The sequence below is a fragment of the Anser cygnoides genome, chromosome 5 (genome assembly GCF_040182565.1).
Source record: "Anser cygnoides isolate HZ-2024a breed goose chromosome 5, Taihu_goose_T2T_genome, whole genome shotgun sequence".
Classification (NCBI taxonomy): Eukaryota; Metazoa; Chordata; class Aves; order Anseriformes; family Anatidae; genus Anser; species Anser cygnoides.
In genome coordinates this window covers 63,962,502-63,986,710 of record NC_089877.1, presented here as the reverse complement: position 1 = coordinate 63,986,710, position 24,209 = coordinate 63,962,502, and the positions used below count along the sequence as shown (strand labels likewise).

The window sequence follows — 24,209 nt, the reverse complement described above, 5'->3', positions numbered from 1 at the left end:
TGCTGCAGGGCAGTACCCACAAAATGATTACAAAGGAAGATTTTAACTTTATATTTCCATTAAGTAAATTTTCCAAGTTGACTATGGAGAATGCTCTCAAGTTTCTAAGCCAGCTAGTTACAGTAGCATTGCAGTTGTCTCCAGATCAGGTCAAAGAAGCCTCATATCAATCCCAAACAGTTAATGAGATCACACAGTTATCTACAAGTTTAAGTGTAGATAGTGGCCTTTTTTCTTATAAACCACATGTAATCATCTAAAGAAAGACTTGTACAGTGATGATTTCTCCAGAGAAGATTATGGAGATTCTGTTTACCTGTTTTTTCAGGTTGTCAACCATCTTCTGTACAGCCACTTTCTCCTTTCTCACTGCCTCTATCTTTTGCCTAGGAAAAAAGAAAGCTCATTGACATTAGTGTCACTCGTTAATATATATATCCTTTCAAGAACAGGCTGCTTTTTGATGTCACTAGAAAAGGTAATTCTGGATGTTCATTATTTTTCACTTAGCATCACTGCTTTGCATAGGCTTCATGAATACTCACTTCCTTCACATACCCACGTATTCCTTTCCTGAAAGGAAAGGCTGGCTTCCCAAGATCATAGGTAGTTACCTACTTGCAGAAGACCAAATTTTTGAAGTGCTCTGTCCCACTGTACCTCTTCCTGACTTTTCTAGGGCTACACCAGCCTAACAACCTCTGCCCTTGCTGAAGCAGGGGAATTACAAGAGATCAGCTCCTACGTGTTAGCGGTCACCTGAATCCCATCAGTTAGGCTCCTGCTTTAGCTCCAGGACTGGGAAGGACAAGCTGGGACAGGGGAAAAGCAGAAGGAATAGACCTCATCCAGGTGGAGAGCTGATGGCACCAGAAGGCAGCCTGTTTCACAGCCTGTAGGATATCTACCACGTCAAGGAGCTTTGAGAGAAAGGACATGGCTACTGTGTGCCTGAAGGCATGCACGTGGTCCGTGCCCCCATAGCATCCTTACCGCATTTCTTCCCGGGATCCATTCAGCTCCCTCAGTTTCAGGCTGGAAGCACTACCTTCCTCATTTAACAACGTCACCTCGTTCTTCAGAGCGGTGTTTTCTTCCCTGAGCTTCTCAGCTTCACATCTGTGGCAGAGAGACGGGACATGAGAACCGTTCCTGTGCATCGCCCAGGCCCACACACTAAAAGCCTTAACTGCTTGCGATACTTTAAAACAAAGCTACAGCTGGCTTATTTTATGAGCCGTGTATGGATTCGTATTGATTTTACCTTTCAAGTGCTTCCCATATCACTGGAAAGGGACATTCTAGCTATAAAAAAACTGCACAAAGTTGCTTAAAATCTATCTTAGATTTTAAGTAGAAGTATCACACTCCAAGACTGTACTATCTCTCTCAGTCCTTAAACTGCCAATAACGTAGCCCTAACTTTGAACAGCCTAACGCTGCCATATGCAGGCTGCACCAAGGAACGCTGCTCCCCAGCTGCTCCAGAGCCCTGCGTGCTGGGAGTAGCAGCATGGAAACAGCAGAGTTTGAGAGTGTCTTTCCTTTCCCCAGGTACCTGCAGAGAAATAATTCAGGCATGGAGCAATACTTGAAGGAACAACTTCTTATGGGAAGTCAGTGCTGAACGATATTTAAGCCATTTGTAAGCACTTTATGACCACCAGAACAGCACTTGCTGAAATGCAGCAGGTAAAAAGGAGGTAACCTGTCGTGTTTTCTTTGTTATGATGGTATTTGCCATGTTGTATACCTGATGCATTCCTAATACCAGTTCCAAACAATCCAAAATAACACTAACTGCTAACAAAAAAGCGACTGATTTCTTCGCATTAACTTTGATATTTACAAGACCTTTGATATTTAGAAAAAATGAAACTCTTCTAGCTTTCCGAGTAATGTTCAGTACTAGAAAGGAACAGAGCGAAGAGGTGATATTAGTAAAAATTAAAAGCATTCTGGAAGTGTTACCACAACATTTTAGACATAAGAACAGGGACCTCTGATATGTGAAGTATACACTGTGAAGATGCCCGCGTCCACAGGCAGAGCAGCAAGTTGCTGGTTTTACCCATCACGTTAGGTCAGGTTCAGAGAGAAGCACGTCTTGCACGCTTATTTCAGCCATCATTATCCACGCTGCGACAGCCTGCCTGCTACGGTTAGGGTCCAGGGCACCCTTTTCTACTCAGAGCTAAGCTACAGAGGTTAATGCAGCAGCCACGGGGCAGTCAGTAGGGCTACGAAGCGGTCAGTGGGACACTAGGTTAGTTTCTACGTGGAGCAAGCAGCACACGTTGGAGCATCGCGGGGCCGGCACGCTTCCCACAAGGTTTTAGTGTACGTTACCTCAAAAGATCAACTTTTTGCTGCAGCTCAGTGCACGTGCTTTGCAAGCCGTGTGTCACTGTGTTCCTCTCCTCCTTCTCCTCACGGAAATGCACGCCGTTTTGGCTCACCAGGGCAGTAACTTTCTCCTCCAGCTTTCTGTTGGGCTCTTGCAGCTCCCTCTTTTCTGCCAACGTCTCTTTCGTCGTGCTGTCACGTTGGGCCTGCTCGTCCTGCAGGACCCCGAACATTTCAGGGTGTTCTTCCAGTCTTCCAAGCTGGCTCCGCAGCCTTAACTTCTCACTGCGCACATCCAGTTTTCCTTGTTCATCTTGGTTTTGACCATCTTCCAATTCTTTAGCTTTTTTGAGGAGCTGTGTGTTTTCTTCTCTGAGCTTAATGCCTCCCAGGTTACCTGCTTCGAGCTTGCAATGAAAGCTTCTCAGCCTACGTAGGCTGTCTTCTAGGGCTTTATTTTTTTCAATTAACTTGATCACTTCAGATTTTAGATCCTTGTTTTCTGCCTGAATTTCTTCCTGGAGTGACAGAAGCTTAGCCTGTGCCACCAACCTTTCCTGCAGCTCCTCGACCCTTTTCCAAAGCTGAGGAATCGCATCCTTCAGGTCGCCGTTCACTGATCCAGGAGCGTGTTCCAGCTGGAGGGAGGCTTCAGTCAGCTCTTCGGCCCTCTTGAGATCAGTCTGCAGCTTTGAAGCATCAGAATGAAACCCTTTATTCCCAGGAGCTATTCTGTTATTCAGCAGATGGACATTCTGCTGCTTAGTATTATTTTGTAGTACTTTTAGTCTGGGAACTCTCTCAAGATCTCTCTTTTTCTGCAGCAGAGGCACCTGAGCAACTAGCTCTTGATTTTTGTCATAACCAAGATTATAATCACTTCCCACTGCTGTTTTACTTCCTTGCATCTGACACGCCTGCAACCTGAGCGCGTGGCCGTCTGCTCTGCTTTCATCCCATGGTTTCTCCACGGCAGAGCACATCTCAAGCACGTCTTCCAGGTCTGCAGGGTCAGCCTCCAAAACTGGAGAGACATTCACACCTACGGCCTTGCCTGCATCTCTCCGATCACGGGGCAGCCCTTGGAGAGCAGGATCCCTCCTGTCTTGCAGCTGCGGTGGTTCTGCACCGGGGTCAGAGCGACCAGACCCGGGAGGTCTGGGGGGCTCCCGCTCCACAGCTCGCAGCCGTTGCTGCAGCCTGACGATCTCAGAAGCCATCCTGACGTTTTCCTTCACAGCTTGCTCATGCACTTTCTGCAGATTTATGAGAACATCTGCATCGTCTCCCAGAGGCTCCATACTAGAGAAAGAAGCAATTTTGCTCTTTGCTTTTGCATATTCATTTTCCAGGACCCTATAATGATTCTGCAGTGCGGAAAAACTAACAGTCTCCCACTGCAATTTCTGTATTTTTTCTTGAAGGTTTGAGATTTCCAGATTCATCTCTGCCTTTTCTGTTTCTGCTCGCACACAAATGTCTTTGTTTAAACTTTCCAGAGCAAGAAGTTTGGAATTCAATTCTTCTTTCTCTTGCTTATACTCGCTGTTGAGTCTCTCCAGCTTTTGGCTAATCAGCCTCCCATTTTCCTCCACCACAGATATATGCTCCTCTTTGTCCTTTAGCTCTTTCTCATGGTCATTTTGGAGTCGTGTTATTTTGTCATTCAGCTTTTCCTCTTGCTTCTCAGCAGCCTTCCTCAGGTCTTGCAGCTCTTTCTGGAGCTGCTCCTTCTCGCACACCAGCTTGTTCACCTCCTCCTTGAAGTTCTTCTCCAGCAGTTCTTTCTCTTGGCTCAGGGCAACAGCAGCAGCCTTTTCATTTGCCAGGCTTTCCTTCAGCTGCTCGTGGGCTTCGGCAACCTCCTGGGCAACTTCATCCTTTTCAAACTCCCACTGAGATTTTTCCTCTCTCTGCTGTTCAACAAGATCATGCAACTCTCGCTGGTAGCTCCTTTCCAGATTTTGGATTGTTTCTTCATATTTAGTCACAAGTGTTTGTGCCTCCACAGAAAACTGAGTTTCAGCATGAGATGCTCTTCTGTTATAGTCAATTTCCATTTTTTTCCTAAACATGGTTAACATAATAAATTACTAAACTCTGAGCTAACTCAGAAAGATTCAATTTTTTTTTTTTAAAGCTACTCAATAAAACAAGCTGAAAAGTTACTATTTCCGCTGAGTTTTAGTGGAACTACTATTTGATGGGTGTTTGAGAGACAAAGTTAAATTTGAGGCAGTTTGTTGAAACTTCAAAAACAAAAATCTAATTGCCTTGAAAGGGTATAACTCATGAAATGTCCTTTGAAATTGTTTTGCATACAATATATGCCTTTTCCTGTGCTTGGCATCAGATTTATGGGGGCTTGTCCCAAGAACATCCCCAAGATGTTCTTGTCCCCCATCTCTCTGTCACCCCAGGACGGCTTCAGTTTCTGTTGACACTCAGTGCTCCCTAAATGCATTTACCAGCCATCCATTTACTTCTTCAGAAAAGACACCTCAATATTCAAATGCTTTAAGTACAAAGGACTGTAAAGCACAGAACTGAACGGAGCTCAGGTCAGCCACATCTGGTTATGCTTTAACAGTACTGTTGCCTCTAGGTGAGCTAAAAGCCAACATAAATATCTGCTTGGAAAAAGTCAAAAGCCGCTGGGTACCATCCCACCCGTGTCCTGGGATGAAGCAGGTAAGGGCACCGCACAGCGAGCACCTGCAGTAAGCCTCAGGAACGACTTCAGCGCCAGCGTCACCACGCCGAGCACTGGCAGTCAGCGCAGACCTCTGCCGCCACGGCTGGCGGGGACACTCACCTTTCCTCCTCCAGCTCCTGCTTGTGCTTCCTCAGCAGCTCTTCTTGCAGCTCTTCTTTCTCCAGGGCATGCATTTCTGTCATCCTTTTCAGCTGCTCGTGGAAGCCACGCTCCAGCTCTCCCTTCTCTTCCTGCAGCGCCTGCACCAGCACCCTCATCTTCTCCTCCACCCAGACACCGTTCTGAATCAGTTCCTCCCGCTCTTGACTGAACTTCTCCTTTGCCTCTTCCAGTCTAGCTCTAACATCGTCCTCGTGCTCTTTCCTCAAGAGTTCTTGCAGATTGGCTTTTTCCTCATTGAAACTCATTTGTAATTTGTTTTTCTCATCGTTATGCTTACAGTCAAGCTTTTCTTGCTGTTCTCTGAGCACCGCTGCCTCTCCTTGCAGTTCTGCAACTTGATTTTTCAGGCCAGCTATCTGCTTTTCCATGACATGCATCTCTTCAGTATACTTCTTCCTCATATCCTCTTGCTCCTTTTCACAGTGGATTTTTGTCTCATCTAGCTGCTTTTCGTAATGGCTCACCTGCAAGAAGGAAAACAGATTGGTTTGTTTTATACGGCATATTCTAGATGTTTTCTGTACATTTCCGTGTTACATATTTCCTAATATTCTACAGAATGATTTGATTTACACATTAGCATCTTACATCAGTTCTCCCTGCAAAGAATACTGAAGTGTGCAGCTTAATTTCTTACGGGGATAAAGATGATTATTCTGTAGAAGCCAGTGAAATCCATGCTATTCTGTTCAGTCAATTTGCGAAAGAAGAGAAAAGCCACTAGTAATTTTCAAGTCCTAGGCGAGTTTTGCAAACTGCAAGTGGACTATTTCACTAATTCCTTTCTCAGCCCCTTCCTCAAATTAAGAAGATGAGGGATTTCCCTTTAAAAAGGCTTTACAAATGACACGGGACAAGCTCTTTAAGGAAAAGTAATTTCAGGGTAATATTTTTTGGTGCCCTTTCCCCACACCCATGCCTCATTTCCCCTTGCTAATCAGGGCAGGGAGCCGTCAGCTTCATCAGAATAGTTTCAGTGCCCCTGTGTTGTGCCACTCACAAGACTGGTCTATTATAGTCATTGCAGAGTTATCAGCTCCATCCAGAGATGGTTTAAGAGATGCGACAGAAGCCCGACAGGATCCCTGACTTCTGGTCCTGAGCTGGCTCTTGCAGAACAAGCCTGTGAGGCCAGATCAACCTTGCAAGCCAGGAAACCCCCACCCAGAAAATGGGAAACCGCCAGGTGGGTTCCAGCACCGCCGGCACTGCAGCAGCAGTTTCCGTGCTTTCACGGCACGGAGCGCGTTTCAGCGCCGCCAGACTGCGCAGGCATAGCACTCCCCACGCAGACTCCTGCCAGCAGCCCTCCTAACCCATAATTATTCCCTGCCAGCGTGAATGAAGCGGCTAATTCAGCTGCGCCAGCCCTTCAAGACAGGAAATGCAATACTGCATGTGAAAGGCTCGCTGCTCTCGTTAGCTGGTGGGCGGCTGGGGATATAACGCAGCATTCATCCAGCCCTCGCCAGCACCTCTCCGGCACCCAGGAGGAGCAGAGGAGGCAGAGGCTCAGATTCACAGAAAGGTTCTAGTTTCACCAGGGTTCAGAAGTCCTTCTCCAAGAGCGTACCGCTTGTATGAGAAGGCCGGAAGAGTTGTGAAGCTTGAAGGGAAAATAGCTCACCGTGTCTTCGAGCTCCTGTTTGAGGTGATGTAAGTCCCTGTGATGTTGCTCCTTCATTTGTTCAATGGCCATTTCTGCCTCTATGCTCATGTTTAACGGATTGCAGTCTTCTGAACCAAGTCCTTTAAAAATAATAATTATATATACAGCTTCAAACCCAAAGAGCTACGTTCTCAATAGAATTGATAATCAGTTTAAATGTATTTGGGCAGCTACGGCATCGCTGAGATTCCCCCACACAGACAAGAAACTACAAATGTTTGTTTTAGCTTTGAATATAGCAGTTATATTCCACTTAATCTTACACATTAAAGTGGGGTGTTGTTCGAGGAGTTCACTAGAAAGGCTTGGGAGAGCCTTTACATCATCACATCCAAGGCTTTATCATGAATATCTCACGAATATCTATGTCCCTGGAGTTCCCACATAGGAAAAGCGTTTTACCTTGGTCAGGTTCAATGCCGCTGTTGCCGTGACTTTTAATATCGATGTCGAACTCCTCCGACAGTGAGTTTTTCAGCGACGGCCTGAAGGCCTTGCCCTGAGTGCGGTACTCCTCCAGCTCGGAGTGCAGCTCATCTATCTGGTCCTGCAGCTCCTGACCGCAGGGGAGGGGAAGGAAAGGAGCTGAGTGAAAGCAGCCAGGCATCCGTGCACCAACACACCCCAGCGACAGGGTTTTTAGGGGAGAACTGCTGTAGGTAAAAACTAAATCTTGCCAGTCACCATCCTCCTGTCTGCAAAACAGCACGTTCTCCACATTCGAACCCATGCAGGTAACACAGAAGTATTTATTAAAATAACAGTGCCTTCTTCAGACTGAAAACATGCATTTTGCTTCCAAAGCCTACATGTTCTAGGTCCTTCCGCTTTATTCCTTCTTCCCACCACAGTTTTAAGCAGCAGCTTAGGAACATTTTCAAACATATTTAAGAAATACCTCCTCAAACACCGTTCTACTTGAAAATCAAATCAGAAGCAAAAGATCAAATTAGAAAGGAGATATCCTCATTAGTGCATTTCCATCTGGTACTTCTGCCCGCTTGCCAGCAGAATATCCCAAGTGTTTGTGCCAAATGCAACATGCTGAGCTCAATGAACATCGTTTATTGAGGAGAATGAATCCATGAATGTGTAAACATGCAATTCTGCAGATTTGAAAGGTTCAGAAAGTGAACCTCGAAGACTGACTCAGATCTGCCAGTACTCAAAAAAAAAAGTCAGCTGCACATTCAAGCAAATTCTTACCAAGAAGCATCAGTTCAGCAAATATTTCTAGAAAATATTTGCTTTTTAACTCCAACTTCTTAACAGAGCTACTATGTTGTTTCAGATTATGCAGCCTCTAGCCAAGACAGTCTTTCGTTGAACAAAAAGGATAAAGCAGAACAGGTGAGCTGAATGTTTGTAATCATTGTAGCCCTCAGAAAAAGGGGTATGGAAATAGACACTTGCAGGCCCACCTTAAAGAAGCATTCAGCTGCACAAGATGCAGGGAGGAGAAGGCAAGCTTTAGATCTGTGTAGTTTTATTTCCTTAAACTATTACTGTTCCAGAAACTGGCAAAACTCAGATATATCTTATTCCTGCCGGTAGTTCCTGCAGCTTTAAATTCAAATGAGGGCATCCTTTATTTCACAAATCAGACAAACCACTGGTGCATTGCCGCACAAAGAATTAAGCTTGATTTACACCAGCGGAGCATAGGAGGCTCCATATACCCTGTCCCAGCCCACCCGTATGGCACACTATCATCTTCTCTTGACCATTTGCTTCCGTGGTAACAGCTTTCCACCACCCAAGAGCACAGATTAACGTAAGAAAGAAAGAAACCAAACCATCACAAACAGCAGTATTGCATTGCATGCTGCCACGCTTAGCCGTTTCCAGAAAGGATGCTCTTGGTGAAGATGCATCCCTCGGGTGCCCGACTCACCCTGCACTGCAGCTCGTACTTGCTCTTCATTTGTGCCAGCCTCTCCTCCTGCAGGAAGAATTCTGCGCTGCTGGGATCGAGGTCACCGTACTGAAACGGCATCAACAGGACCCAGTCAGTCTTTCACATACCCCTGCTGGGATGCAGCTCTCAAGCAGCCTGCAGCCTGCTCCCTCTTTTCTCTGATTTTTTCTTTCGTGTGTGTGTGTGTTTTTTTTATTTTATTTTTTTTATTCCCACAGGGAAATCAAAATTCCCCTAGGGAACCCTAAAAAGGGAAGAACCTCCCTAGAAGATGCTAGCTGCTATCTTCCCATTGCTCTTACACTAACTTTGATTTCAGACCACACCTTTCTATCTTAATGCACGTACAAAGTAAACGTATTTTGCAGAGATAAATATTTCCAACTTGAAGCAGGTCTGGAAAACAGATGCTGGGTGAGGATCGTTACAAAATCACCACCAAGGAGCCTTTGTCTATAGATGCACATGCACAGAAATGCCTTTGGAGAAGCTGATGTTCTGATGAGTTTATTATATCATCACCACGCTCAGCTGTTCATCTCAGTTTTCAGATGCAGTTTTAACAGAGATGCCACGTAGCACCAGACACCTCAGGTATCATCTATCCAAGAAAGGAGCTATACTGCAAAACTCTATACTGGGGAAAAATCCCTGCAAACCCGTTGAATGACTGCTTCACTGTAGGGCTCACTTAATTATCAGAGGACCACAGAGAGGCTGGGGTATCTGCAGCTCCCTGAACCGGAGGGAGCTGGGCTGCCTGGCTCAGCACTCATCCAGTCCCCTTGGGAGCAGCCTCCAGGGACCCCACCACCAGCATCTCGAAGCAGATTCAGCTCTGAACGCACGCTGGAGAGAAGAGGATTTACCTTCTCAGTCAGGACGTTCTCCAAGTTCCTCTGCAGCTTGCTTGCCAAGCTTTCATACTCCGCCAGCTTTTCTCCCGTTTCCAAGAGCTCGCTTTCCAGACGGCTGTTTTCCTGAACCAAACAGAAACCCGACAGCCTCAGCATTTGGAAGAGGGAAGCACCAGCAAATGGCAACTCGTTCAAGAAGAGCAGTCTCCCAGTCAAGTCAGGGCACAGCACCGACACGAACTGCAGCCGATGACGGGAGCTGTGAATTTCTTTCCCGCTGTTCGCACGTGCACGTCAGAGCAGTGAGCGTAAGCTGGCTGCGGGCCTGGTGGTTGCCAGGCACACGCTCCTCTCACTTGCTAATCACTGCTTGAGGAGGAGCATTTTACACTTCCCCTGGCACCAAAAGGACAGCTGACCTGTTCAGAAGCCGTTCTCCTGAACATCCTCACGGGTGTCAGCTCACGCTGACTGTCAGCGCTTTCGATATTTGTAAGACAACACCGCGACCTTTAACTTTCGCTCAGCTTAAAAAAATAACGCAAAACATTAAGTTATGATAAGGCAGCTGTCAGATTCAGAAAAAAAATGTTGTGATTTAAGTGTAGAACAAATTTGCATTTTTTTTTCTTAAAAAAAATTGGAAAAAGGATTCGAATATGTAGGGTCACAGGTGACCGATACCATTGCAAGGCAGCAAATAGTTTTTCAAATGGAACAGCAGCAAATTTGCTTTAGAGATTTAAGTTTATGTTTTAAGCTTCATCAAGACACGACCTCCTGCCCGGGCAGCCAGAGGGCCAGCAATGCAAGCAGCCCCCCAAGATCTGCGCACACACACACACCCTGCACATGTGGCAGCAGAAATCTGAAAGGGAGCCCTACAAGTCCTAGCAGTAACCGATCAAGGTGACCCCAAAACACTGTAACGGACGTGCCTTTATCTTGCAGCTAAACCTACTTTCACCTAGCTCAATATACGCTGGCATAGATCCTCTCAACAAGGATCAAATCACAAGCATCGCTCCCTGCTTCCGCACACCCTTGGCTTTTATCAGAAAGTGCCATTTGCATTCAGCCCCCGTTACCTTCAGGGAGAGGGTGAGGCGGTCACGGATGTAGTTCTCATCAGTCTTCAGCTTTTCTATCTCCTGCTCCAGCTCCAGCCGCTGCTTATTAGCCTGCTGCAGGATTTGCTCCCGCTCTTTCCGCAGTTCGTTCTTTAGAGCTGCGATTCGTTCCTTGTATTCCTCGTCCAGCTTCCTGTTAAGGCATCAAAGGCAAGGAAAGCTCACAAAGGGAAGCAGGCAGCAAATGCCACTGCGTTAAGCTGGGTGGTATCGGCACACACAGAGCCGCTGCCCCTATCGGGGCTGGCTCCAGACAGAAGCGCGTGGATTAACCGCGCAGATCGGCCGCACAGTGCTCGGTGAATTTTAGACGTGCACCCACTGTCTGGCCAGGGTTTTAGGATTAAGCCAGACTTTTCTACAGCCAGCGATGTTAATGTTGAAAGTTTCACATCGGCACACACCTCTTAACGGGGAAGGTGAGCCGCATGCACAGACAGCAGGGCGACAGAGCAAGGGTGAGGAGCAGAGGATGGGATCTGGGACCCACGGACAAGTCTGGCAGGTGGGGTAAGGTCAACAAATGCTTTAGCATGGCCAAACACTGTTCAAGTCCTCAGGCTCAGACCAGTTTTCATCCAAGCCACAGGTGCTCACACACCTCTCCTGCCCTTCCTCCCAAGCCACTACCTCCATCACCACCACCTGCAGCCCTGCAGGACGGGCAGGAGCTGCTCACGTTCACCCGGGGTGTCCCGGGACACTGTACCTGAGGTTGTACTCGTTCCGGCGCTCTATCGCAGCGTGGTGGTCATCGACTTCGGAGGCCATCAGGGATTTCAGCTTTTCGGCTTTTTCCAAGTCCGACCGCAGCTTCTCTTTCTCCCTGGCCACTTGGTCCACCCGCTCCCTAGGGCGAACACAACCATGCTGGGTTAGGGCAGCCCTCCCCCAGAGGAGAGGCTCACCAGAGGCTTGTCAGAGAGCCTGGAAAAATTTCTGGGGGGGCTTTTATCCTCAGCTGCACCCGTCACTAGCTATGAGCTTGGGCACACAGCTCAGACCTGTCTTGATGCCCCCACAGGTCCTGAACCAGATGCGAACCCCCTGCCACATTTACTTGTTCTCATTTTATTACCTTTACCACTTCATCCTCACACTACATCCCATCTATCTTAACCACAAGTTAGCAAGATTTGCTTTCTTGAGCTGCTTTCTTGGTGGAAATTCAGTAACAAATCTCCCCACAGAGTAAACATAAAAACGTAGACCCTCACAGTGGGAAACTTCATCTTTTGCCCTGGAAGTGAGATGGGGAGCTCATAGGCATGAGTGATAAGCTGACAGGTAACACATCTGCAGTCTTAATGACCAAAGTCATCCATGGTGATACACAAATAAGAAACCTGCACCACAAGTCCCGTGCAAAGTCAAGATACGTTTGACATTCAAATGAAAAAAGTGGAGACTCATGGTCTGTACCTCACACACCTCTATCCCACAGCAAAACCTATCTAAAAGTACTCCCAGAAAGCATTTAGGATTTGTGGTGCTGCTTATCAGGTTGCGCTAGCCTCTGCCTGAACACTTTTGTGTTCCTTGGCCAAAGACCACTGCAGACTGCAATGACCCTTTCAGGCTGGGAACAGCCCGATGCTTTGATTTCCGCCCCCAAGCACATTCTCCTGTGATACTTGGGTATTTTATCCAAGTAAACCCAAATAATGATGAATTAATGATAACCAAATAATGATGATCAGGGGGACAGGCGGTGCGATGCCCCTCGGAGGGGCCGTGCTGCCGCTCATCGGCTGCTCCTTAAGCTCCTGCTGGGCAAACCCCCGGGGAGGCAGGGAGGAAACGGAGACAACGATCCCAGCGACTTACAGCAAGTGCCTTATCTCTGTTTTGAAGCTCGCCAGGGCTGCCTGGTGGATGCTGTTCTTGGTTATTAGAAGCTCGTTTTCTAGCGCCAGCGTCAGCTCTGTCAAGTTCACCTTCCCATCCAAGCTGAAGTCCAAAGCCTGCGGAACAACACGCCGTTAGAGCAGAGCTTTCTTGCTCTGCAGGAGCCTGAAGACGTTTGTACACGAGGGGGGAGAATAAACTGGGGAGGCTCAGAAGAGATCTTTGCTTGCTGATGAACCCTTCAGGGATGGCTTTGGGTCAATAAAACAGACCTCTCAGGCACCTTCCTACATTAAAGTGCTGCTGCCGGCTCTGCAGACGGAAAAACCATGGCTACACTGCAAGGCCAAGAGGAAAGCAAGCCCATGCCTGACTAAGAGCATTAATTCTCTAGCGGACCTACTTGCACTGGCAGCATTTGAATATTTTAAAAGGCAAGAAAGCGGTTGAAAGCGTTTGCATAAAAAAAAAAGGGTCTTGTAATAGAGGCGATACAGAAGAGGTCTTGCAGGAGGTTCCACAGTAAAAACCCCACCTCTTCCAGCACGTTATCGGTAGTAACTGACCGTATTTCCTTCCCCCTGACCTTGCACAAGCACAAAGGAGCTCACAGTACCGCTACTGGTGCAGCTGCTGCACCCACGCTGCAGAAAGAATGCAGTGGCACGGCCAGCAGGGCCGGCTGTGGGCTAAAGGCAGCGCTGGCAGCAGGTGAGTTAGAGGCAGACCACGCAGGTCTGATTAAAATAACGCAGAGTTATCAAGCTGGACTGAGTCCAGGCTCCAAATGGGTTTTTATTTGCCTGAGAGCAGCAACGGTTATGAATAAAGTGCTTATGGCAGCCTGGATGTTCAAAATCCGCGTGGACACAAAATGCTAAGAAAAACCTGTCCTTGTCACTGCCAGTAACCCAGAGGGTCTCGGAACAGACACGTGGAAGTGTCTTACCCCGTCCACAGCTTCCAGCAGGACGGGCAGGGAAGGGGTTTGCTTCAGGCACCTGATTTGCAATGCACATGACCCTTCCACCCTGCATAATGGAGCACTAATTACTGGGCAGGGTTTCAAACGCCGGCCTCCACCCCAGAACAAGCCATAACCCAGGTCTCTGCAGCACTAAGAGGTTTGCAGGTGCTGCTGTTCAGCGAGGTAAAGGAATTAAATTGCTTTACACAAATGTAGGTGACCTCTTCGAGCTGAGCTGGAAGTCCCATTACATTTTATCATTAACTTTCAGCTCTCTGGGATGCACCATCGTTTCAATGCAGGAAATTACTGGAGATTTCCCAGAACAGCTATACTAGTACCGGGAATTTTAGAGGAAAAAAAATCCAGTTACAGCCCAGAACCCCATAAAGGGGGGGGGGGGAAATAAAGCAAACAGAAGGAGCGAGCTGTGCTTGCCGGTTACCTTCAGGATGTCCTGGCTGTTCTCGACGCCCTCCTGGTGCCAGCAGTCGAGGACGCCCTCCACGCAGCCGTAGCCCATTCCGTCGTCCAGGCTGGAGAAGAGGCAGAACCCGAGGGTGCTGGGCATGGCGGCGGGGCCGGCCGTGCGCCTCCCGCTCTCATCGAAGGACTGCCGAGAGAGGGGAGAGCTGTGGCAGGGTGTGGGCAGAACCAGGAGCCTGCCCCGCGCTGGGGAATGCTCGCGAGCCTAACTGCACCAGCAGCACCCTGGAGGTGAAGGATTCAGCCTGCTTTTATTTAGCCTGCTTTTCCTCGCTGCCACGCGAACCCCCAGCAGGAGCGCTGCTGCTGACCTCGTGGCACCGCAGCACAACCAGGTACATTGGGTCTTAAATAAATTCGAGGAGGAATAGCTTTGGATAGGTTCTCGGTGCTCCTAAAGTGTTTTCCACCACCTGCTTTTAAGTGTTGCTTTTTCCTTAGAGGCTGCATGGGCACTTGTGTTACAGCCCTCAGCTTCCAGCCAGAGAAAGCAGCAACTCCGACCTCTCAAAAGAAAAAAGTGAAGGATGTGGGATGTGCAAGCCCATAGCCTGCAGCTGACCTCAGGCCACCTTTTTGCCCTGTGCACAGCTTGCACCCTTATTTAGTGCCCACCACACCCTGCAAGGTGCATCCCCAAACCCCATTACTTCAAAGGGGCCATCTCTTCCCCTCTCCAGGAGGACACCTCCTGCCCCATCCCCATCCCAACAGCCCCAAGGGAGCCGAGCAGCCCCTCACCTGCATGGAGAGGTGTCTCTTCAGCTGTCGGTACGGGGTGGATGCCGAGGGCGTAAGCGGCTTCCCATTTCTGAGCAAACCGTAGAAAAAATCCTCGACGCTCATGGTGCCATCTTGGTCCAGGCTGTGGAGCACCCCCTCGAGCACCTGTGAGCGGCAGGGGACAGAAACCACATTTGTTATTGCTGAAAGCTCTGCAGAAAAACTTGGCACAGCAGAGTCCTGCTCCCCAGATCTCTACAGGGAAAGAGTAAAGCAAATGGACCGAAAGAGCTGCCGGGCTCACTGTATCAGCATGGACTGGGATAGTCGTCTTACAGAAGACTGCAGAGCTATGTATGCTGCTGAAATCCTGCCTGCCAGAGAATATAAGCTCCTTATCGTGGTTATCTTCGAGCATCCATCTTGTAAGGCAGCACGGAAAAGCCTCATTTCGCCCTGCTCCCAAGCCCAGGTGACATCAGGAATTTAGTGCAAGTTCGTGAGAAAAATGCCCAAACCTCTGCAGCATCTGAAGTGACTGAACAGAAAATAGTAAGGCACTACAAGGTTACAATAAATCTATTTTATACTTCAGGGCAGTCTTTCTTACAAAGAAGACTAAACATATTAGGATCAGCGATGTTACGATAGTCCCTTCCTATTCCTTTGTCTTCAGTTTATTTTCCCCCACTTTCTGCCTTTCCTACACTTTAATATCCTGAAAACTTTTTTGCAAATGCTGCAAAGGAATAACAGCCCAGAAACAAGCTTTATGAAGGAAACTGTTTCAAGCCATGGTATTCTAAGATGGGAAACAGTTTTATTAAAAATGCTCTGAATCTTAAGGAGGCATTTTGCTAAAGAAGTAATTTACCTGGGGACTCTGTCTGGAGGACAAAGCCCGCAGGTCTTTGCAAAGTCAAAAGCAACTATCTGTGAATATTGGAACCAATATTTACTTTCTAGATAGATGGATCCTAGGATTAAGGAGTCATGCTTGGAATCCAAGGTATGTTATTTAATTTCAAATTTACCCTGCGATGGTACATGACGATGGACAGGCATTACGGTGCAAGGCAGCTGCCTCGGACCAGCACAGCCTCTCAGTGGTTCAATGCCAACAAACCCCTTGGAAAGCAGCGAGCTGGACGCCGCCTTCCAAGCAGCGAGCTGTTAACCTGCACTTGGGCTTTGTGATGAGCAAAAAGTGATGAGCCACAAGGCAGGCCTCTGTGGCAGCACCGACACCCAGCACGCCTCCGGGTGCGAGCCACCCCTCCGGCAACCCCAGGCCCGCGGCCGCTCACCTCCCCGCTGACATTTTGGAGCCCAAACTGCTCGCAGATGGAGACGAGCTTCTTGCGGTTCAAGTGGCCATCCCTGGTGATGCCGAGGTGCTCGCAGACCTCCTGCAGCTTCTCCTCTATCCACTCCGGCGTGGGCAGCGAGGCGCTAGGAGAGGCATTCAGGTCGTCCGGGTTCCAGAAGCGCAGCTGCCCTGAATCGGGGGAGAAACAGCTCCGGTGTATGGGACTGCTCCCGAGTGACCACCAAGAAACCCGTGGGCTCTGTATGCCACATGGGACTCTGCTGGGCAGCCAGAGGCTCCCTGCTTGCTCGGCAAGGAGCTTTGCAGACCTCAATGCACAGAGCAGTTTGAGATTTGGGGTACGACCAGCACCAGCATGGCTGTCAGACTCTGCAGCAGCAGCAGACCTCGCACAGCATTTAACTTGCACAAATTCCCTTCACCACCAGCAGCTGCCTTGAGCACGGCCTTACCCAGCTGGAAACACGTGGAGCCACTGGACACAAAACAGCCAGAGCTTGCTCAGCTGCAAGGCCACCTCCTTGTGGCTGCCACCTCACCCCAGGGGCTGGGAAAGGGCCTTTTGGAGAAAAATTTTGGTCCCGTTGGATGGGGGTGGGGGTTAGACCACAGCTAATGGTGCAGGGGTGTTGGGGCAATTAGAAGCTGCGTGGCTTAGCTATAAGCACATCTTCCCGTGCCGCCGTGGGTTTTGCTGAGCGTTCGTGCGAGAGGCCGGCGGGGCGATGCCAGAAGCGTGCAGGGAATCTTGCCGCAGCCCCACCAGCTCCTTCGCCAGGGTCTGTCCTCCCCAGAGCACCCCCACCTGAACCAGCCCCCTGCGAACCCTTCGCCGCTTCCCACAGCCGAGCAGGATGTGGCCCAGTGCTGCCCCAGCTCAGTCCCGCAGCCATGGCCGTGGTGCTGGGGCAGGATGAGGAGCCCCCACCCTGGGGTCACCCTGCTCTCCCCCACAGGAGGACCCAGGAACTAAGGGCCGGTTGGCACTGACATCTAGTGACTGCCACGCTCTACTACAGCCCCAAAGAACGCCCAGGACCAGGCCCGGAGATGCTAGGCCATAAGGCGGTGCCTCCGAGGAGCCTGGTTTCCTTGCCGCTCCCAGCGTGGGCCTCGCCTCCATCTCCAGCAGGGCCGTGCCGACAGCAGGAGGGACAAAGCGTGGCCATGGCAGAGGAGAGGAGCACGGGATGGCCACAGGGGCCGCAACGCGCGGTGCTTTGCCTGCCCGACCCCGTGCAGGGCCCACGCCAGCACCACCGGCCTGAGGCGGCCCTGCAGCACGCTTTGGCTGCGCTCCTTGGGGCTTTGAAGATGAAACGCGTCCAGCTGCTTGCTCTTACCCTCTGCCTCGTACTCCTCGCTGCCCCGCGTCTTCCAGTGCTGGGGAGAAAACAAAGGGTTCCCAGGTTGTTATTATGGCAAGACGCAGCGCTGACGAAAGGCTCCACCACCAGCATCAAACGAGCGGCAGGGCTCCAACCGCCGCCAGGCTTTCATCTCCCCGGTCTCGGCGGGCCGGGCTGGCAGCCCCCGGCTTTTTTGATGCTGCCTGCTGCTGGCAGGCATGGTGCTGCTGTGGGGATAAGGCACAGCCACAGCACAGGATTGACAAAGCCCCCCAGCCGACCCAGGAGAGGCGCAGCAACAGACCAGAGCTGTGCCGCTTTCTTAGCGGTATTGATAAGAGACGGGGGACGCAGTGAGGATCGTGTGCTGCACGTAGGCACCATCTGAATGTGTGCTACCCCTTCCTTACAGCATCCTGCGGCAGGGTGACCACCACAGCCCGTGTGGATCCCCCACACAGCCAGCCTGAGCTCCAGGACGAGAGCAGAGCCCACTCAGAGCCTCGAGCATCCCCACTGCGGGTAGCCTGTACCATAACCCTGAAGCACAGCACCACCCCACGGCCCTCCCTGGGGGATTGCACACCACCTGCGCCAGCTGCAGAGCCCGAGCATCCCAGGCAAAGCACACCAACATCAGGCAATTAGGCTGCGATGAACCCACTCACGTGAGTGCAATGGGGACACCTGCTCCCAGAGCGCACACGATGTGGGAAACGAAGCTCTCGCTGCTTTGTGCTTCCAATTTTGCACGTGGGACCCATCTGCCTGCAGAGCTGGAGGGCCAGCAGCCTGTGCTCGGCCAAGCCCAGCCCAAAACACCTCCGCTGGCCATAGCTGTAGGTCAGGAGGGCAAACTGCACTGCCAACAAGCTCCCTGAGCTACACAGAGGAGAAAAAAAACCTCTTTGCTGCTCTTAAGCCATCCTGCTTCCTCCGAGGCAATGCCGCAGCAGCTCAGGCAGCACCGGGAGCAGGGCAGAAGTGCAGTGCTCAAAATGACTTCCCGTGCATTGTGTGTTGTCCTGCCACCACCAGCCTTGTACCAGCTGAGAGGATTTGCTAACGAGCCATGCTCAGCAATATTAACTTCTAGTTTAGCAACAGCGGCGGCAGATGTTACTTCTCCACAACCACGAGCGTGTGCTTGCGCATGCATGGCGCTGATGGATTGGATGTCAAAGTCACCCAGGACATAAAGAGGCTCTAAATCATCATAGAAAAGTTCAATACGTCTCATTCAGATTACAGCTAAAAGCCATTAATCTACAGCGTTACCATGGGAACTGGATTAGGTCACTGTACTTTTTTAGCTCTGCCGCTTGCGCCCGTTTCAGCTGCCGGATGAGGGAAGGGCCGCTCGGTGCCGCAGCATCTCTGTGTACCCGTCTGGTTTTGGGGCCAGAGCAGGAGCCCAGGGAGAGCAGGAACCCAGGAGATCTGGGTTAACTGAGCCCAGGAGATCTGGGTTCGCCTCTGCTCCCCCAGGAGGCTGCAGGCAGCAATCAGGCTGGCACAGGCAGGGCTGGAGCCTGCAGCTCTGCTGGATATCTGAATATCTGCTGGATATTCTGGACAAAGCCAGGAACATAAAGAACAACGCACTAGAAAGCCGTGCATTTCAACCCAAACAAGCGCTGTTCAGCTAGCTCCACCACCATTAGGGCAGGCAGACTCCTCGATAACCCATCCTGCTGATCACACAAAGATGAGGCAACAGGTACTGTCAGGTTATCGCCTGCGAAAACAGAGCCCAGCCCCTGCTCCCCAAAACGTACAAGCAGACAGCACTCCGCCTTGTAAGTGCCCACCCATACACAACTGCCCTCGGCGTGCAGGCAGAAGGCACCTTTGGGTGCTAAAAGCAGTCCCCGTCCTGCACTCCTGTCCTCACAGGGGGACTGCCAAGGGGTAACTGGGCAGTGATGCTCTGAAGGGGACCCACTGCTGTGTCCAAGTCCTTTTGCATAAGCAGTGTGTGTGTATTAACCTCTGCATAATTTTAATTTAAAGAATCTAAGCCAATGAGCACCAGAACCTCTCACATCAAGGACTTATCAAAAACAAACAAAAACCCTCAAAAAAAAAATCACAACCAAAACCCCAGGAGCCCCCAGACCACAGCGCACGGTAGAACCACGAGCACAAAGCAAACCTGAAGACACCAACCAGCGGGTGCCGCAGGCGGGCACCCCCTCACCACCGGCCCCAGGGGGCTGTCGTGACCCCCCGGGAGCATTCCTGGGGGCCCCGGGGGGTGCCCTTTGTGCACTGGGGGCTCGGGGTCGGCACCGCCGGCGGGAGGACAAAGGGGGCCTGGGGCCGGCGCGCGGCGGTGTCAGGCAGGGCATTGTCCCCGGCCGGCGGTGCTCCAGCTGGATGTGGGTCACGCACGGCGCGGGGGGCTCAGGAATGCATTATTGGGGCGGGCGCGTGCTCCGCGCGCCGAGCGGCAGATGGCCGCGGCTTTCAATGCTCGCCGCCCTCCAGCTCGGGGCCCGGGCGAGCATCTGCAGCCTGTGCCGTTTGCTCGCCGTGGCCTCTCCCCATAACAACGCGGCAACCTCTCCCACCCTGCCATCTGCTCCAGCGAGACAGACCTTTGTTCTCCCCCAGAATATATTGCTAATTAAGACGACGAGCAGGGGCGCACGCTTAGCCCGCTGCGCACACGGCGAGGCGATCCCTCGCACCGGGGCTGGCAGCCCCGCGGCCTCTGCCCGGGGACGAACGGTCACAGCGAGGACTGCTGAGGGTCAGCAGAGCTCCACAAACCACCTCGTGGTTATCTTTAGCTGCCAAGCACCAATAAATGCACCTTTGGGGAGAGCACGCACCATGCTGAGCTGTCACTTGCGGATCCTGATTTTTGTAGGATAAGGGAAAAAAAGCCTAGCCTGCTGCTCTGGTACAGCCCCGTGGCTCAGCAGCCTTCCAGCAGGGAGCAGGGCACGGCTCTGCCCTCTTCTCCCGTGAGGGAACCACAGCAGACACCACGCTGGGCAGAAGCCAGCACGCAGATGCTCAGGGAACGAGCAGCTTCGTCAGGCACTGAAGGGATGGGGCTGGGACACGACAGCAGTCTGTGAGGTTTTGCCTCCTGCAGTGACAGAGGGACCTTTCCCGGAGCAGAGCCCAACAGCTGGGCAAGGGGAGACGACAGATGCCTGACCCCGAGGTCTGGAAGTCAGCACAACATTGGGACAGGGCGCATTCGGCCACGTGCACAGGGACGTGGAGCTGGGGACCTGCTGGCTCTGACCCCGGAGGCAGAGGGTGCTGTGCCCAGCTTGGGGTCAGCACCCCGCAGCCACCAGACCTGCCCCACACGTAGCACCAGGCACAAAAAAAAATGCCAGGCCACAGAACCCCCCAGGCACGCTTGGCTGGCTCTCTGCCACCACCGGCCCAACAAAACTCATCCCATGCATCAAGGTTCTGGGATGAAGCCATCTCAGCCAGACACCGGGGCTGGAGATAAGCGGCTTCAACCACCACAAGTTTTCACGTTGTGTTTGTAGGGGCTTTCAGGGTCGCAGCTCCAGCAGCACTGCATCCACAAAGCCGCCAGGGCCGCGAATTCCTCGCTGCCCAGGAGCCCGGTGACGTCCTGGTGGCAGCGATGCCGCCGAGCTCAGCCCCGGCTGCTCGGGGCTTGGTCCAGCAGCACCTGGAGAGGCACCGGGACGAGGTCGTGGAGCCACTCGGGGCAGCCGATCCCCGCAGACCAGCCCTCCGCGGCTCCACAAACACGAGATGAGAGGCTGAGAGGGAAGGAAGCCTCCCAGCCGGAGCCCGAGCCCTTCTAATTGGCACCGGCTGAAAGCAAGCGCCAATTAAGCCGCGCTGCCCCAGTTCTCAGGCTGGCAAAACACCCCGAGCTGGAGACTGAGCGCAGTCAGCAGCGCGTTTGTGTGCACAGCAGGAAAAAAAAAAGGGGAAATGGCACTGGTTGTGTCGAGCCCCAAAACATCAGTGCTTCGGGAACCCCCAGCACCAGGCAGCATCTCAGCCTCAGGACCCCCAGCGCCTCCAAGAAGCCAGTTTCTACATATACCAAAATACGATCCTCTTAGAGGCAAGACAGTAATGCTGATAAAGGCGAAAACTGCAGATTTTACAGATTTATCCTGTGTTTTTTTGGATCGCGTTTCAAGGGAATTAGCCACCCCATCCACCCAGAGAGGCAGCACCAGGGGGCTGTGCTCCCTGCCGGCTGCACCAAGGCTGTTAGGTACCGATTTAGCTAATTGTCTGACCTTGTTAATGGAGCAGCCCTTCGCACCTACCCAACAGCTAAAACCGAGGAATAAAATTAGAGTGGCCTCTTCTATCGAGGGCATCGCTTCCCCAGGGGGCGTGGGAGGATTCGTGCTGGTTTCCAGGGCAGGGCAGCCCAGCACCAGGAGGTGGGTGAGCATCACCCAGGGCAGCGAGCAAGAAGGCAGGGTAAAGAAGCTGCCTTTGGGGAAAAAAAAAATGAAAAAAAAACCTGTTCTTTGAGCTTTTTTTTTTTTTAAGCTCAGCTTCACAGGAATAGTAACACATATGGCTGTGAACCTGGAAATTGGAAATATCTCCCTTCCTTCCCTGCTCAAGGCTGAGCATCCCTGCGCGCAGGGTGGCTGCGGAGCCCCCCCTTGCTGGGGAGAGCACAAGAAGCCAGGAAGAGGAGGGCAGCGAGCAGCACGTTTCCCCTTCCCCACTGGAAAACTTGTGCCGCGCACTCCTGAGCGCTCACTGCTGAATTGACAATGCCTGGCAAGCCCACGGCGGGCTGGAACAGGCCCAGCTCCGAGGAAATGCTGCCGTGGCAGCACGTTAACGTGCGCCAAAGCCCAGCCAGGCTCTCCTTCACCTTCAGCTTTTTTTGGAGAAGCAGAACCGGAGTGTGAGTGTGCGCTCTGTTAGCGCCCATGCTGCTCGGAGCAGGGGGTGCCCAGCACTAAGCACCCTCCCTGTGGCACCAGGGCAGGAACACGGCCTTACAAGTGGCTCGTTGAGGAAAGAAAAATGGGGAAAGAAAACACAAAGGGCTGAACCACGAAGGCGACAGCTCTGAGATGCCAGCACCGTCCCACGGCAGCCGCCTGCTGCTGATCCCCGCTTTGCCAAGCTCTCTGATGGCCGTGTGCCCTTCCCCATCCCTCCCACCAACACGCCAGGGCCCGGCAGGGTTTTCCTGGATGAACTAATGGAGGAGGACACGCTCCTTCTGCTCGCTTCGCTCCCAGCCCACACCTCGTTAGCCGCAGAGGCAGCCAGCATTTAATTGCTGGCCAGGAGCACGGCGAACGCACGTCACCGCACTGCCGCGCACGCCCAGCTCCTCCCGGGATCCCCACAGCTCTGCAGAGCCGATCCCCGGGCAGGATTTTGGGGTCATAGAGAGGGATTTTGGGGTCATCTGCTGTGGGAGATGCACAACGAATCACTGGGGGACAGCGGGAGGGGACCATCCCCCTCGCTTGGTGAGCCCCAAGGACATCTGAACCACCTCCGTGCTTGCACATCACAGAGCTGCCCACCTTGCTTAGCCATAGCCACGGGCTCAAAACGAGAAATGATTTAACGAACTGATGGCAAAGGGACAGAGCAACCCCAGGCGAGAGAGGGGCTTGGGCAGAACAGACGGCAGGGAGGTGAGAAAACGGGACAGGGAGGGGAGCAGCAAAGCCCGTGGGGGCAAAAATCGAAGCAAACCCCAAAAGCAAAGGGCAGCCCCCGTCCTGCTCACCTCCTCGCAGCCGCCGGGAGCGATGTGCGGGGGCCGCGCTTCCTCGCCCAGCGGCTCGATGACGGTCACCTCGGCGAAGTCCTCCACCGCCGCGCGGAACTCCGGCAGGGAGCGCCGGCCATAGCGTTTGCCGCCTTTGATGTACTTGGGCTGCGCTTTTGGGGAGGAATCTGTGAAGTTTGAGAACAAAGCACGTCGGCAACACGTTTTTGCACGTCCCGCCTGGCTCCCGGCTCACGCAACTGGTTTGGCTGGTGCTCGAGGAGCACCAAAGCGCCGCTGCTCCCCTCCAGCAGCGTGAACCTCGCCGTGATTTTGGGCACGGCAGGTTGGCACCGGTCCCACCCCAAAGCAAACATTGCCACAAAGCACAGCGATAGCCCTGCCTTGCTCACCCCCCCGCCAATTTCCTGACCAGGTTTGCTCAGTTAACAAGGTGCTGGGGGAAGCCTTGTCAACCCTGCCTCGGATCGGAAAGTCAGTCAGGTCGGTTCTCCTTGCACTAATCTTCATTACCAGTGACGGGCAAGTTTAATTAGGGACGGCACGGCCAGAGCCTCCAGATCACCCAGACACCTGGGCAACCTCTGCCGCTTCAATCACAGCTAGATTAAAAGCGTCAAGACGAGCAGGCAAGTGGAAAAAGCACCAAGTTCGGAGGCGAACGTCCCCCGAGGGGCTCGAAAGGAGGAGCTGATCCGTGCGAGGGCCGGGGCAGGTCCCAGCCCGCGCCGTCCCCACAACCCTTGGGAGCCGCCACCTAATTACAGGGGGGCCTCGCGGCTCCTCTCGCATTCCCCGGCTCCAGCTCCCCGCAACAGCCTCCTGCCTTCAGGGCCTGAATTATCCACGAGCACTCGCGGACGGGGATCAAAACGAAAAAAATAAATAAATAAGCACGTTTCGGGCTATTTTCAGCACGAGTCATCCGACGTCTGGAGCAGGGGGCAAATTAAGCGGAGGACCAAATT

The 24,209-nt window shown here is 51.9% G+C and overlaps 1 protein-coding gene across 8 annotated transcripts in view; it reads right to left on the bottom strand.

The window, feature by feature from the left end:
* NIN (ninein) overlaps positions 1–24,209 on the bottom strand; it is a 61,425-nt gene that overhangs the window by 21,542 nt on the left and 15,674 nt on the right. For 7 of the 8 annotated variants that reach the window (XM_066997408.1, XM_066997407.1, XM_066997409.1 and 4 more), the window contains exons 4-19: positions 23,239–23,408; positions 17,496–17,535; positions 16,130–16,320; positions 14,841–14,987; positions 14,059–14,226; positions 12,626–12,762; positions 11,508–11,648; positions 10,757–10,931; positions 9,681–9,791; positions 8,788–8,877; positions 7,296–7,449; positions 6,852–6,973; positions 5,162–5,688; positions 2,350–4,413; positions 994–1,119; positions 317–386 (exon numbers count right to left, since the gene is read on the bottom strand). In XM_066997408.1, coding sequence (XP_066853509.1) covers positions 317–386; positions 994–1,119; positions 2,350–4,413; positions 5,162–5,688; positions 6,852–6,973; positions 7,296–7,449; positions 8,788–8,877; positions 9,681–9,791; positions 10,757–10,931; positions 11,508–11,648; positions 12,626–12,762; positions 14,059–14,226; positions 14,841–14,987; positions 16,130–16,320; positions 17,496–17,535; positions 23,239–23,408 — 4,433 coding nt within the window. The remainder of the gene's footprint in view (positions 1–316; positions 387–993; positions 1,120–2,349; positions 4,414–5,161; positions 5,689–6,851; positions 6,974–7,295; positions 7,450–8,787; positions 8,878–9,680; positions 9,792–10,756; positions 10,932–11,507; positions 11,649–12,625; positions 12,763–14,058; positions 14,227–14,840; positions 14,988–16,129; positions 16,321–17,495; positions 17,536–23,238; positions 23,409–24,209) is intronic. The other variant, XM_066997413.1, reaches the window with a different exon arrangement.